General features: G+C 35.4%; 1 protein-coding gene across 1 annotated transcript; it reads right to left on the bottom strand.

The window, feature by feature from the left end:
- Positions 1–3,352: 3,352 nt before the first annotated feature.
- CLEC4D (C-type lectin domain family 4, member D) lies at positions 3,353–12,077 on the bottom strand. Its single transcript, XM_008574776.1, has 5 exons — positions 12,050–12,077; positions 7,863–7,967; positions 6,987–7,138; positions 5,824–5,939; positions 3,353–3,762 (listed from the first exon to the last, which is right to left on the bottom strand). Exons 1-5 carry the CDS (start codon positions 12,075–12,077, stop codon positions 3,615–3,617), a joined length of 549 nt encoding a protein of 182 aa, XP_008572998.1. The 3' UTR covers positions 3,353–3,614.
- Between the last annotated feature and the right edge of the window lie 1,823 nt (positions 12,078–13,900).

The following is a 13,900-nucleotide window of genomic DNA, read 5'->3' as shown; positions in this document are numbered from 1 at the left end:
CTCTTCCCCTGAGCTCTAGTGGCCCCAGCTTGGCTGTCGTTGCTTTTCAATAGTTGTAAATCAGTTGATTTGTGGGAGAGACCGTGGGGACTGTCCATTCACCATGTTGACCACCAAATATCCAAGTACATTGTTTAAAAAAACAAATTCTTCTACCAGTATTGTAATTAAAAATAGCTGTTTTCTGCTTTCTTCTGATTCCCATGCCCAAGAGGCAACCACATTTAACTCTTTAGATGTTTCTTCTTCTATTGAGTTTTATGTTTCTATTTCTTCCTAACAGTTTCTAAATATATTTTGTACTATAATTTCTTGATTTTTTAAAATTCTAGATCATTTCTATTAACTCCACACTAATGAAAACAAGAACTTCCCTTTCTCTCTCTCTCTCTCACCTCTACACACACACAATTCCCATCCCCTCGCTGTCACTATAATTTATTTTTAAATCCATATTCAACATTTACATTATTACAAATATGTAAATATTATTTACAGCTGAATCATATACTTTATTATTATATATTCCTAAACACATTTTGCTTTTCATGTAGTTAATTTTGGCATTATTTTTTATATTTATCTAATTTTCTATGTACTGATATAATTCATCCCCTAACTCTCCAGAACTGTACGTCACCCCTCAAAACATTTTAGATGCATTCTATCAGTGCAATATTTTCATGGGGGAAAAATATCCTTCTTGGAACATTGCCATCCCTTCCTAATCTGAATTGGGATTGCTCTCGCAGTTTGTTTCACAGCCATTATTTTGTTGATTTTTATTATAAAGGAAACATTTTGTAATTTTAACATTATTTAAAATTGTTGTACAACCATGCAATAAAACACTGTTCACTTAAAAATAACAAGATATAAAATAATTTCCAAACTATATTGTTAAGTAAAAAAATCAAGATGTTTAAGAATGTTAAGAAAATATTAAGAAATGTTTCTATTAGTGTAAAAAATTGTGGATTATATATCCATGTATATTTATATAATAAATAAATGCATTCTATCAGTCCCATATATACTACATGTTTATAGTATATATATATAGTACATGTATATAGTTTATATATAGTATATATACTTAGACACTTCATATGTAGTATACATAGTTATATATAGTATATATAAACACTCTGAAGAGGCATTTAGGGAACTGGAGTTCAGGGTGGAAGACAAATTTACTTTACACTTTTATTAATGCTTTTACTGTTTGCCTTTTAAACACATATATACATTACTTTTCAAAAATAAAAACGCCACTTGACATTTTTCAGTGTTTCAAGCTTCTAGGATTACCATAATGTACTAAAATAATTAGAATCTACTTTTATGAAATTACTGTCAACTGTCTTGATAAATTGTGGAGAATAGGCCAAGTGCCACGAGCACTGAGACTAGACTGAAAGAGACCAATTCAAAGGGCACCGCAGTAATCCAGGTGAGGGAGACGGTAGCTTGGCCTGTGGTGCTGGCCATGGAGGTCATGAAAGATGACTGGCACTGGGAGAAATAGATTACACGTAGAGATGTACACATGGACGAATAAAATCACAAAGATCATCTTTTATTGACAACTGAATCTTTACCTATACACAGTTTTATACAAATTAAAAGCAAGTAATATTAATTATCCAAAGCCCATTAGCATTTACATAAAGTTACAGATTTTGTAGGCTTTGTGGTATGTAATTTGGTGAATATGGAAACACAAAGTTACTTAGCACCACTTCAGTTAAAAGTATCAGCTTTAGGGCCGGCCCGGTGGTGCACTGGATAGTGTGCCGCTTGGGAAGCACGGCGGCGCTCCCGCCCGAGGGTTCGAATCCCACATACAGACCGGTTCCCGCTCACTGGCTGAACGAGGCGCGGGAGCAACGCCGAGGGGTGCAATCCCGCTGCCGGTCCCCAGTCCGGTACGGGGGCAACACTGAGGGTTGCGATCTGTTGCCGGACACGGAAAAAGACAAAAGACAAAAAAAAAAAGTATCAGCTTTAGGGCTGGCCCGGTGGCGCACTGTTACAGTGTGCCACTTGGGAGCGGCGGCGCTCCCGCTGAGGGTTTGGATCCCACATACAGACCGGCCACTCACTGGCTGAGTGAGGTGCGGGCGCAACACAGAGGGTTGCGATCCCGTTGCCGGTCCCAGTCTGGTACGGGCGCGACACTGAGGGTTGCGATCCGTTGCCGGTCACGAAAAAACACACAAAAAAAAAAGGAAAAAAAAAAAAAAAGTATCAGCTTTAAATGTAAATACATATACGTCACCACACTTTTTTTCAAACACCAATATTCCAAACCCAGAAAATCAATAACTAATTTACAAAGAAAATACAGTTGTTTAAAATAGTAGTAGGGAAATTAGTTTAAAAGGCTGTTGCTTGAAATTTTTCAGCTCCGATTCAGGAAACATCAGCAGATTGAGAATTTTAAGAAAGACCACCACATTTTGTGGAAGTTGGATGTGACTGCTCCACACATTTAATACTACATACATCAAAAAAGCATAATTCTAGTTGTCAAGACAATGACTTTCTTGCTACTTTGAGTATAGCTTTATAGCTCTGAAGAAACCCGTTAACAATTTATATAAATGGATTGAAAATGTGATTCTTTCTGATTCAAATTACAAATGAAAACACTAATATAATGTTACTTCAAATAATTAAGAAATTTTGTCTATCTGTTAACCAAGTAAAAAGGCCAAGTCACTCCCAGTAACTTTCCTGTAATAGCAAAGGGAATGCATTTCATCTCTAATGAAGGGTAGATCTGGGCCATAATCCTGTTCTGTCATGAACTAGGAAAGTGAAGGTGAGCCCTTTGGCTTCCTGGAGGTTTTATTTCCTCAGCTATAGAACTGAAGGTGTTTAATTAAGGTGGCTTATAGGGGATTCCACTCAAAAAGAAATTAAGTCAGCTTGAGACTCCCTGCTTTGAGAAGACATTTAGCATAAAGAAAGAAATAAATTTTTTAAAAGGTACATGGACTTTTTTTTCTGCCTGCACAAATACCATATTTCAAAACTATTCTATACTGTTGTTCTGAAAAAATTTTGTTCACGGAATATTAATAGAATGACCAATATTATTTAAAAGTATGAAAATGAAGCATCAAATAATAAAAATGTTTAAAACTTTAAAGTATTTATGATATTTGAGTTTAAAAAATGATGCACCACTACCAGTTAGAATATCTCAGCTTTGAATGTTAGGAGCTAAGATTCTAAGCAGGTAAAATAACAAAGAGATGCATTATTCAAGCCATCCTGTTAGATATGTAATAAAAAATGCATATTGATTGAAAAGTAAATACCTTGAAACACTATCAAGAAAGCAAAGATAATGAAAACTGGCTTTCACAAAAAAGATGATTCATTCCACCAAAACACCTTACAAAATCACATTACCTCAAACACACACCCACACGTGCACATGCATTATCTTAAAAGAATTGAACAAAAATAATTAAAATCATCATAACTGAAAACTACTCTGAGACCCAGAATGTTTTCTCTATTCCAAGGATGCACATACATTCTGCCCTATTCTAACTGGTTCTTATTTTCCATCTCTATCACAAGAACCACTTTGTAGGTTTCTAGTTGAGTGCTGTTCCAGGTATCTTACAAATCCTGCTGGTCTCAAAGTTACAAGGAAAATCATTCCAGGCCCATTTATCTCGGTTATTAACAAGAACAACACAATTTTCTTCCTGAGAGTTACTGGGTTCATTCTCATGCCAGAATCTGAAAGAAAAAAAAAACAGAATAAATATACATACTCACAAACAATAAAAGATATCAGGAACAATCTAGAGAAAATGCCCCTAGTGAACAATTTAGACCTGCACTGGCCAGTACAATAGTTACTAGCCATATGTGGCTACTGAGCACTTAAAATGTGGCTTCGCTATATTGAGATGTGCTTTACATGTCAAGTGCACATGAGGGGGTCTTCAAAAAGTTCATAGAAAATGGAATTAAAAGATAAAAATAAAAAATATATAAAGTTTATTTCCCAACAGAAGCTCCATCAAGTCCAACACACTTTTGTAAGCAATGATTCCAATCATTTAGTCCACCCCAAGGAACTGAGGTCCTGGGAATTTAACCTTGTTAATGAAGTCTTTTTTACATTATTAACTGAAGAAAAATGGTTGCCCTTTAAAGAGTTTTTAAGATTAGGAAACAAAAAGAAGTTAGAAAAAGCCAAATTAGTACTGGAAGGTGAATGCCTAATGATTTATCATCAAAACTCTCATGAAATTGTCTTCATTTGATGAGAGGAATGAGCAGGAGTATTGTCATGCAGGAGAAGGACTCTCTGGTGAAGCTCTCCCCTAACTTTTTCCACCAAAGCTTTGGCTAACTTTTTCAAAACACTCTCATAATAAGCAAATTATATCATACTTTGGCCCTCCAAAAAGTCAACAAGCAAAATGCCTTGAGCATTCCAAAAAATCTGTTGCCATGACCTTTGCTCTTGACTGGTTAGCTTTTGCTTTGACTGGACAACTTCTACCTCTTGGTAGCCATGACTTTGATTGTGCTTTGTCTTCAGGATTGTACTGCTTTAGCCATGTTTCATCTCCTGGGACAAGTCTTTGAAGAAATGCTTCAGGATCTTGATTTCACTTGTTTAAAATTTCCATTGAAAGCTCTGCTCTTGTCTGCAGCTGATCTGGGTGCAAGAATTTTGGCACCCATTGAATAGAAAGTTTGCTCAACTATAATTTTTCAGACAGAATTGTGTAAGCTGAATGAACCAAGATTCCTATGACGTTGGCCATTGTTTCTGCTGTTAATCGTAAGTCCTCTGCAATTAGGGCACAAACAAGATTAACTTTTTCCTTTCAAATTGATGTGGATGTTCTGCTGCTGTGAGCTTTATCTTCAGCATTGTCTTGTCCCTTCTTAAATCGAGTTATCCATCTGTAAACTGCTCATTTCCTTGTAGCATCGTCCCCATAAACTTTTCATAAAGCATCAGTGACTTCACCATTCTTCCACCCAAGCTTCACTATAAATTTGATGTTTGTTCTTCAATTTTAGCAGAATTCATGTGCTCTTCTGATAGGGGCTCTTTTCAAGCTGATGTCTTATCTTTCTTAGTGCCTCAAACTAGATCCTGTTCATATATGTTATAACAAGTTAGTAGAAATTTATTTTGGTGCAAAACAAATTTTGAAATCCATTCATAGTATTTTTTATAATACACATGTTCCATGAACTTTTTGAAGTCCCCTGTCTTTTGAACACTTAGCACCAAAAAAGGATGCAAAAGATCTCAGTAATAATTTTATATGGATTACATGTGGAAGTAATAAGATTTGGATACGCTGAGTTAAATAAAATACATTAAAATAAATTTTAGCTGTCTCTTTTTATTTTCTTAATGTGGCTACTAGAACATTTTAAATTATTCACGTGGTTGTACATTATATTTATATTAGACAACATTGGTTTTGAGGAAGAAAATGGCAAGGTTATAACTCTGTTTCAAAAACAATTTTTATCTGTTATCATGTTGTTTACCCCAAATATCAAAACTTAGAAATGTTTTTTTTCACAGTACTCCCACATTATTTGTTCTTTTATTGACATTTTCAAATAAGGATACTGAAATTTTCAGTAAAGTTAGAGGATCATTCTGTTACTGGGACATAGTTATAGAGGTTGCTCAACACAGAGGGCTCTATGTTGAGTAAGCATTTTTGCTTCAGTGTACTCTACCCCAAAATGAATTCTTATTGCTACTCTCTTCTCTCCTTTGCCTATTAACCCCCTTAGCCCAGTCAATATACTCACACCATGTGTGGGTTAAATGGCATCTGGTCCACCCAGTGCCACTGACCTTCAGTGTTCTCATCTGTAAGTCCCAGGAAATATGAAAATCGTCTATCCAAAAATTGAATAATAAAGTTCTGCATAAAAAATGTAAATTTGTATAAATATATTTGCACTTATCAGGTGACGGCTGTTGTGCTGGAGGAAGAGGAAAGAAGTCAAGTAGGTTACAGGTTAAGCACAAAAGCTTTAGCATCAGATAGATCTGTTTTCAAATCCTGCTTGTAATGTCAGTAAGTGCTTTAATCTCACAGAATCCCTGGTTTTCTCATCTCCAAAAGGGACAGCTTCACTACTTCATACAGTTACTGTGAAGATTAAGTGAGATCATACTTATAACCCTCTTAGAACAATGATTAATAGGACTGAATTATTTTAGGAGCTTTTGTTTTTAAAATCTCCTTCTTTAGTTGTTTGTCTATTTTATCATTTCCATTTTATTCAAAGAGCCAGTGAACCCATAGATTGCAAAGCCGTGGAGACAGAATCCTCAAGTAAACTACTGACCAGGAAAAGAGTAGAATCTGAGGCATGGTACACATATGAAAATAAACTTCAGCTTTTAAAGAATTGGATTTACCTTAAGATTTATTTAGAATTAGAACCATACATTGGAACTATTTTTTCCTATACTTTATCCCGAGAAGTTCTTTTAGTCCTGATTAACCATTCATTTATTCACCTACTCATCAAACATTTACCAAGACCTATCCAGTGTACCTTGCACTGCACAGGACATTGGAGATGCCAAGATGAGCAAAGCATGGCCGCAGACCACCAAGTAGGCGTCATTGGCAGAGACAGAGTAATAGACAATTACGGTATACTGACCATAACCCCACTGTGCACAAAGCACCACAGAAGTACCTCCAACTTAGAATAGGGAGGGTGGAGCAGGGAAGGTGGTCAGGGCAGGTTTCTGGGGGAAACAGCACGTGAATCAAATCCGGAAACACGAGAAGAAATTGGCCATATAAAGCAAAATGGGAGACAAAGAAAAGGCTTTCCAGGCAGATGGAATAGATAAAGCAAAGGTACAGAAACATGAAAGAGCAGAGAAATTCCTCTTTCTCTACAAAGAGATTCAAAGCAGCAGGGAAACTGGTGTGAGCCTCCTGACACACCTGCTCAGCTTCTGTGCTGATGGTCGCCAGATGGGCCCCCATCCCTGAACAGTTCCTCTCACTCTCAGCCCATGTCTTGTTGTCATTAAGAAGTAAATAGCAGTTGGATTGGAAACCTCTCCAGCCAGCAGGACAGCAACTCCAGGTACTCCCTCAGGTGAAAATTGAAATGGAAATTAGATACAGAGGAGCGATTCATCTGTGACAGGTTGCATAACGATTCTACTACTTAATATCCAATTAACATTTGTGGGAATAATACCAGGATTACCAAAAATCATTCTCTCCTTCGTGCCCCCCCCAAAATCCTGAAAATTACTTTTCTAAATATCTTCTAAACAGAAGTTTCTGAAATCACACACTGACTATGAGAAAATTGCCGAGTATTCTCAGAAGATATATCATTATTCAATGTCCCTACATCTATTTGCTTTCATACTTAAAGTGTTTTCATAACAAAGCATTTTGCAGGACATTTTATCTGAAAGGGGCAAAAAAAATCTGCTAAAACTCAAGCATTTCCCCGTTCTCTCAAATGAGACTTTACAAATTACAGAATAATAAAAGAGAGAAAAACATCTCAGCAAACTGTATATTCTAGGAGAAAAGAGTCCTTATGATATGTCTAAATCAAGGGAAAATGGGATTAAATTAATGTTATGTTTTGGTGTCAAAAAAGTCTCATAAGTATGTTAAGATATTCTCCAGTTATTCAACTGATTGCAGTCATGAGAAATTATCTCAATTTACTGATATTTACTCTTGTGTGTTATTTTCATTTTTCCTAGCTTACTACTAATATTCTTTACATCAGATTATGAATTTCAATGGAAGCAGAAATAGGAAAGAAATTCTCCTATACTCTGCTCTCTGTACCTTTCAGTTCTGATTTCTGTCTGCTACACGTCAGCTTCTTGTAGTACTCTGGTAACTTGGACACTCCCATGCCTCTTTTACAGCGTGCAAAGTTGTAATGAGTCACTGTCAACAAGGAAATAGAGTTAGTTTCCTTTTTCTGTATAACCAGCTAATTAGGGAAATAGGGTCCAATCTCTCTAACCTTTCTCTTACCCTAATAATTAAGACACCTCATTTTCTTTTCTTCCTATGCAGCCCCTTTGTTCCAACTCCAGGTGAATTGTTTGAAAGCAACTGGTGAAAATTAATATTTTAACTATCATATTGTCCATTTTGTGCTTTACAGGGGGAGTTTTGCAAACTTTTGTCTGCGCGTGCTTTTAAGTATATTTTCCTATTAGAATTTGTGTTACAGTGATTTTTTGGTGAACACTGGGATAGTTCTGCAAAGTTTTATGAACCTTATTATTTATTTATTTATTTTAAATATTATTACTTTAAAATATAACCAAATGTAAAAAAGTGAAAACATAAATGTACATTTTAGCAAATTATTAAGTGAACACTCCAAGTAACAACTAACCAGCTCAAAAAACAGAAATATTGCCAACACCTCAGGTGGCCTTCACATCCCAAATGCAACCCACCCCCTCCTTCTTAAAGATTTCATTCCATGGACTTCAAAGTAACCACTCTGTGCTTTGCTTCACAATTTTACCACTTAATAACATATCCCCAAACCATATAGATCAAATTTGCCTGCTTTTGAACTTTCTAGAAGTGCAGTCATAGAGTATGTTTTCTTTTGGTTCCGTCTTCTGCTGGGCATTGTTCCTGTAATTTGTTCATGCTGTAAAGTGATCTATTGCCTTAATGCAAGAAAATGTATTTATTATTCTACTTCTAGTCAATATTTGTATTGTTTCCAGTGTTTGGCTGCTGTGACTATGCTGCTCTGAGCATTTTTGACCATACATCCTAGAGCACAAAAGCATGCATTTCTGTAGGAGTGAAAGTGCTGTTAATAGGATATACAGTGTCAACTATAATAGTTTTCCAAAGTGGAAACTTTTGCACAGTGGTTGTACTGCTCTGCACTCCCACCAGCAGCAATTCATTACAGGTCCAGTTATTCCACAGCATCACTGATATTTTGTAGTGCTAGACTTTTTAATTCTTGCCATTCTGGCATATTTGCAGTGTTATCCCACTGTGAGTTGCATTTGTATTTCCCTGAAACTAATGAAAACAATGCCTTTTTGTATGTTTATTAGACATTTCACTTTCTATTTTCTATAGTGCTTATTCATACTACTGTATTTCCTATTTTTCTATTGTACTGTCAGTATTTTTCTTATTGATTTAAAAGATTTCTATATATTTTGCACATTAATCCTTTGTAATTATGTGCATTACAAATATGTTCTCCTATGTGTGCTGTTTTTGCTTTTAGTGTTATATTTTGTTGTACAGTAATTCATTTGATATAGTATAATTTGTCAATATTTTCTTTATTTTCTAATGCATTTTATGCCATGTTTAAGAAATCATTCCCTGCCACAAGGTCATGAAGATATATTCTCCATTTATCTTTTTAAACCTTATTGATTTGTTTTTCACATTTTGGCCAATAATCCACCATTAATTAAACAAAACTGTCTTTGCCTCATAACTGCAATATCGTCTTCTGTTTTTGATTTGTTTTGTTTCATTTTGTTTTGGCAACTGGACAGTACAGGGATCAAACCCTGGATCTTGCCATCGTCAGCACCATGCTCCAAGCAACGGAGCTAACCAGCCAGCCCCTCTTCTGTTTTTATATAGAGCGTTTATATAGGCAGAATCTGCAGCTAAGCTCTCTGTTTTTTTCCTCGGGTCTATTTATCTAGAACCTATACTATATTACTTTAATTATAATAACTTTATTGTAGGTCTTGATATTAGAAAAAAAGTCTTCCTATGGCTATGATGGTGGTGATGGTTTCACAGGTGTTTAGTTGTCCCCAAACTTGAGATGTATATATTATGTAGGCACAGCTTTTTATATGTTAATCATACCTCAATAAAGTGATTTTAAAAAAAAGAATGCATGGGGCCGGCCCAGTGGCGCACTGGAGAGTGCGCCGCTTGGGAGCACGGCGGCGCTCCCGCCAAGGGTTCGGATCCCATGTGGGGACCAGTTCCCGCTCACTGGCTGAGCGCGGTGTGGGCACAACACCGAGGGTTGCAATCCCGTTGCCAGTCCCCGGTATGGGCGCGACACCGAGGGTTGCGATCCCGATACCGGTCAGTAAAAAAGACAAAAAAAGGAAAAAAAAAAAAAAAAGAATGAATGAATGAGTCTTCCAACGTCATACTTCTTTTTAAAGCCAGTCCATCTGAAAACTGTTTTTTTCCTGCTTGCTCTTTACTCATAAAAAGGAGCCTTTTGTAAATCCAGCTCAAAATGGAGGATAATTTACTATAGTCACCAAACTTCACATGTATAGAAAATGCTCTAAATCCTCTAAATTCCATCTTTCATTCCCTGACACAAAGCAGCACCATCAAAGAATAGAAAGTCAAGTATATAGCTGTGAATTTTAAATCCAAGACCCTGAAGGCGTTATAAAGTGATACATTAGAGATAATCAAGTAGCAAAAGGCTTAGAGCAACTTTATAAAAGTTATTTGAGAAAATGGTTCAAAGAGATTTCCATTTGGGCTAATAACGTACCAAAACAACTCGAAATAAAACAGGCACCAAGAAGTGAGGTGAAAACAATAGCAATGGAATGCCAGCCTCCATCTATTAGGACAGAAAGGAAAATAAATAGGTAATGTTAAATATCTCCTCTGAATAAATCAATTTTAAGCCTTACAGATAAATAAATAAGAATTAAAAATGTTAACTTTTTAAAAATGTTGGACTAGGAAAGGCTTTTAGAAGCAAGACACAAAACCCAAAAGACACAAACAATTGATAATTGGGGTACATGAAAATTAAAACTTCTATATAACACAACAGTATTAAAAGACAAGAAAAACATGGAAGAAAAATCTTGTCACATATTGATGTACATACTGTATAAAGAATTTTGAAAATCAACTTAAAAACTGACCAAAAATTCGAGCAGTAAATTTGATTCACCGAAATTTAATTTAAATTTAAGTGAAATTTGATTTACTGAAATTATAAGTGGCCATTAAACAAATAAAGCTATGGTCAATCAAGGAAATGTAAACTAAAATATTGTACTATGATTTTTCATATATCACATTTTTAAAATTGATAATATGCAGTGTTGGCAAGGCCGAGAGGAAAATTAGCACTCTCAGTGAGGAAATAAGTGCTGTTGCTGAGACTGTAAATTAGAAAAGCCTTTTAAAAGAGCAATTTAGCAACATTAATCAATTTTTAAATGCATAACATTTGCCACAGGAATTGCAATTCTCGAGATCTATCGTGTAGAAATAACTGACTGACTTATGTTAAAGGATATTCATTCCCATACCACAGAAATAGAAAAAAACACTGCAACTTAATGCTTACATCTGTATTATCAATAGTAGAAATTCTAAATTATGATGCATCCACATGATGAAATACTATAGAGCAATAAATTGAGTAATCATGCATATTAGCATGTACTGACCTAAAAAATCTACAAGACCTACTGTTACATAAAAAAGGTATTTTTCAGAACCTTTATACAGTCTGATCCCATGGTGGGGTGATAAGACGAAACCAAACTTTAATTTTTAAGTTTATATATTTCTGCATGTGTTGTATATATTTCTCAAATAATATTATTTAATATTCTCACAATGCGAATCCATCGTGCTACTTAAGTCAGACATAACACAGGACAAAGTCAGAGCCTCTCACACACCATAAGCCTAAGTCAGTGGGTTTTCTACATCTTCTTTCTCTCTCTTCCCTTAAAAGATTCTTATCAAATTACTCTCTTTCCATCTTATTTTTCTTGTATATACTTTATCTCCTCCCTTGACCCAAACTACACTTTATAGAGAAGTTTCTGCCACCCAGCTAATTTGAACCTGTCTATGTCCTTTGTCTTCATCAAATCCATCCTCATTTTCTTCTGCTTCCTCCACTCCATCATCATCATCTTCAACTTCACAACTACCATCAGTTTACACTTTTCAGTCTAAGTCACAATCCTGTCTGCCTCTTTAAAGTTGGCAGGAGAGAAAGCACTCACGTTTACACTGAGGCTCTTCCGGGGCCATCGTGATTACTCTCTGCTGTCCAGCAGACAAGAGGATCAGGGTATATTTCTGTGGATAGAGGAATATATTCAGAAATACTTGAGCTTGAACACCAATCTTGAGTATTTTGGTGAGAATAGAAAGTTGTCACTCTAAGACAGTTAACTCAAAAGAAGGACTGGGGTTCCCCATGATTCACTCTGGGAGATGGGGCATGAAAAAAGAGGAAATTGACTAAGCAGTGTCCACAAACAGTCAGTGGAGACTTCCATATGTATGCTGAAGTCACTAGATCACTGTGTCGTGTGGAATTTCTCAATTTGTTTTTCTTCGTTTAGCTAAAAGTATTTAGCAATGACCTAAAAGAAATGATCATTATGACCAATAAAAATTTAACAAATGTTCCCTCATCTTTCTCTTTTCCTTTTTATTAAAAGGATCTAGGACTCCTAGCAGATATATGAATTTTGCTTAGAGCAGGAAAAAAAATAAAATAGATATGGCACATTCTCTTGTTCCCAGAAAGCAAGCATGATTTAAATAATATGAGAAGCTCTGTTCTAGAAAGTTCTCTGAGCTGAATGTGAAGCTGTGTTTGAGATACAGTTAAGATTGCAAAAAGATAATGTGAACAATTAGCAAAAGCTCTGATAAACATTGTTTTGGAGTTGCAGAAGAGGTGATAGAGCTATTGATTAAACCCCAAAATCTTCCTAGATGATAGAAAGCAGGCTTCTTAAGGCAAAAAAAAAAAAAAAGGAAATGTGAAATTCTGTAGTAAAGACACAATCTTTTTCACAGGTAAAAGGTGAGATTAACAGAAGTCCAAGGATGAGTTTAAATAATTTAAGTACAAAATTAATTTATTTTATTCTGATGATTAATTAAAATTGTTTGAATGTATAAAAGACTATGAATTCACAATGATCCAAAAAAAGAAATAACTTATATAATATAAAACATGAATAAATATTACAGGCTTTGCTTATTTTTTTATTGAGTTTAGCAAGCAAAGGAAGTATTATGGTATGTACATTACTATACAAAGTATTAGTTTCTTCTATTAAGAGTATATGCAGTTCCAAGCATAGGTATTTACCTGTTTTGTTTTATTTTGTATAACTAAGTAGTAGATGCTAGAAATGATAAGACAAGTAATACTGGGGGAAAAGTTCATTCTGTAACAAAAATGTATCAGTTGTTACACTTAATAACCAGTAGAAAGAGAAGCTAAGAGTTCACACACAGTAACTGAGCAGAAGAGGGCTCCTGATGTGCTGCAAAATGGTGAATTAATCATACAAGCAAAAGAGCTAACAACACAGACTTCCTTATATCCTGGAAGATAAATCCCCAACATGGCTTTATCGACTCTGATAAAATAAAGAACACATGGTTTTGAGATAATGCTAGCAGATGAAGCCAACGAGTTATGTAACACTGGCCAAGCAAAATATTAGAAGTACAATATTTCTGGGAATGATGCCTGGTTGCAAACAAACAAAGTGAAATAAGATAAATGAATAAAATAGATTAAAACAGACTGTTTGATGTCACAAGTGGAATTTAAAAATAGAAATAATTGGGACGAGCACGTGGCACACTCGGGAGAGTGCGGCACTGGGAGCATAGCAGCACTCCCGCCGCGGGTTCGGATCCTATATAGGGATGACCAGTGCGCTCACAGCACTCACTGGCTGAGCGTGGTGTGGCCGGTCTCAAAAAGGACAAAAAAAAAAAAAAGAAATAATTAGCAGTCTAATTTTATGTCCAAAAACCTATTGGCTGGCACATAGATCATTTGATCTTGCCTAGATATAATAAAATGGTTGCAATGACAGAAA

This window comes from Galeopterus variegatus, unplaced genomic scaffold (assembly GCF_000696425.1).
Source record: "Galeopterus variegatus unplaced genomic scaffold, G_variegatus-3.0.2 Scaffold1102, whole genome shotgun sequence".
Lineage (NCBI taxonomy): Eukaryota > Metazoa > Chordata > Mammalia > Dermoptera > Cynocephalidae > Galeopterus > Galeopterus variegatus.
The sequence above is the reverse complement of the archived record's forward strand: the minus strand, read 5'-3'. Positions and strand labels throughout refer to the sequence as shown.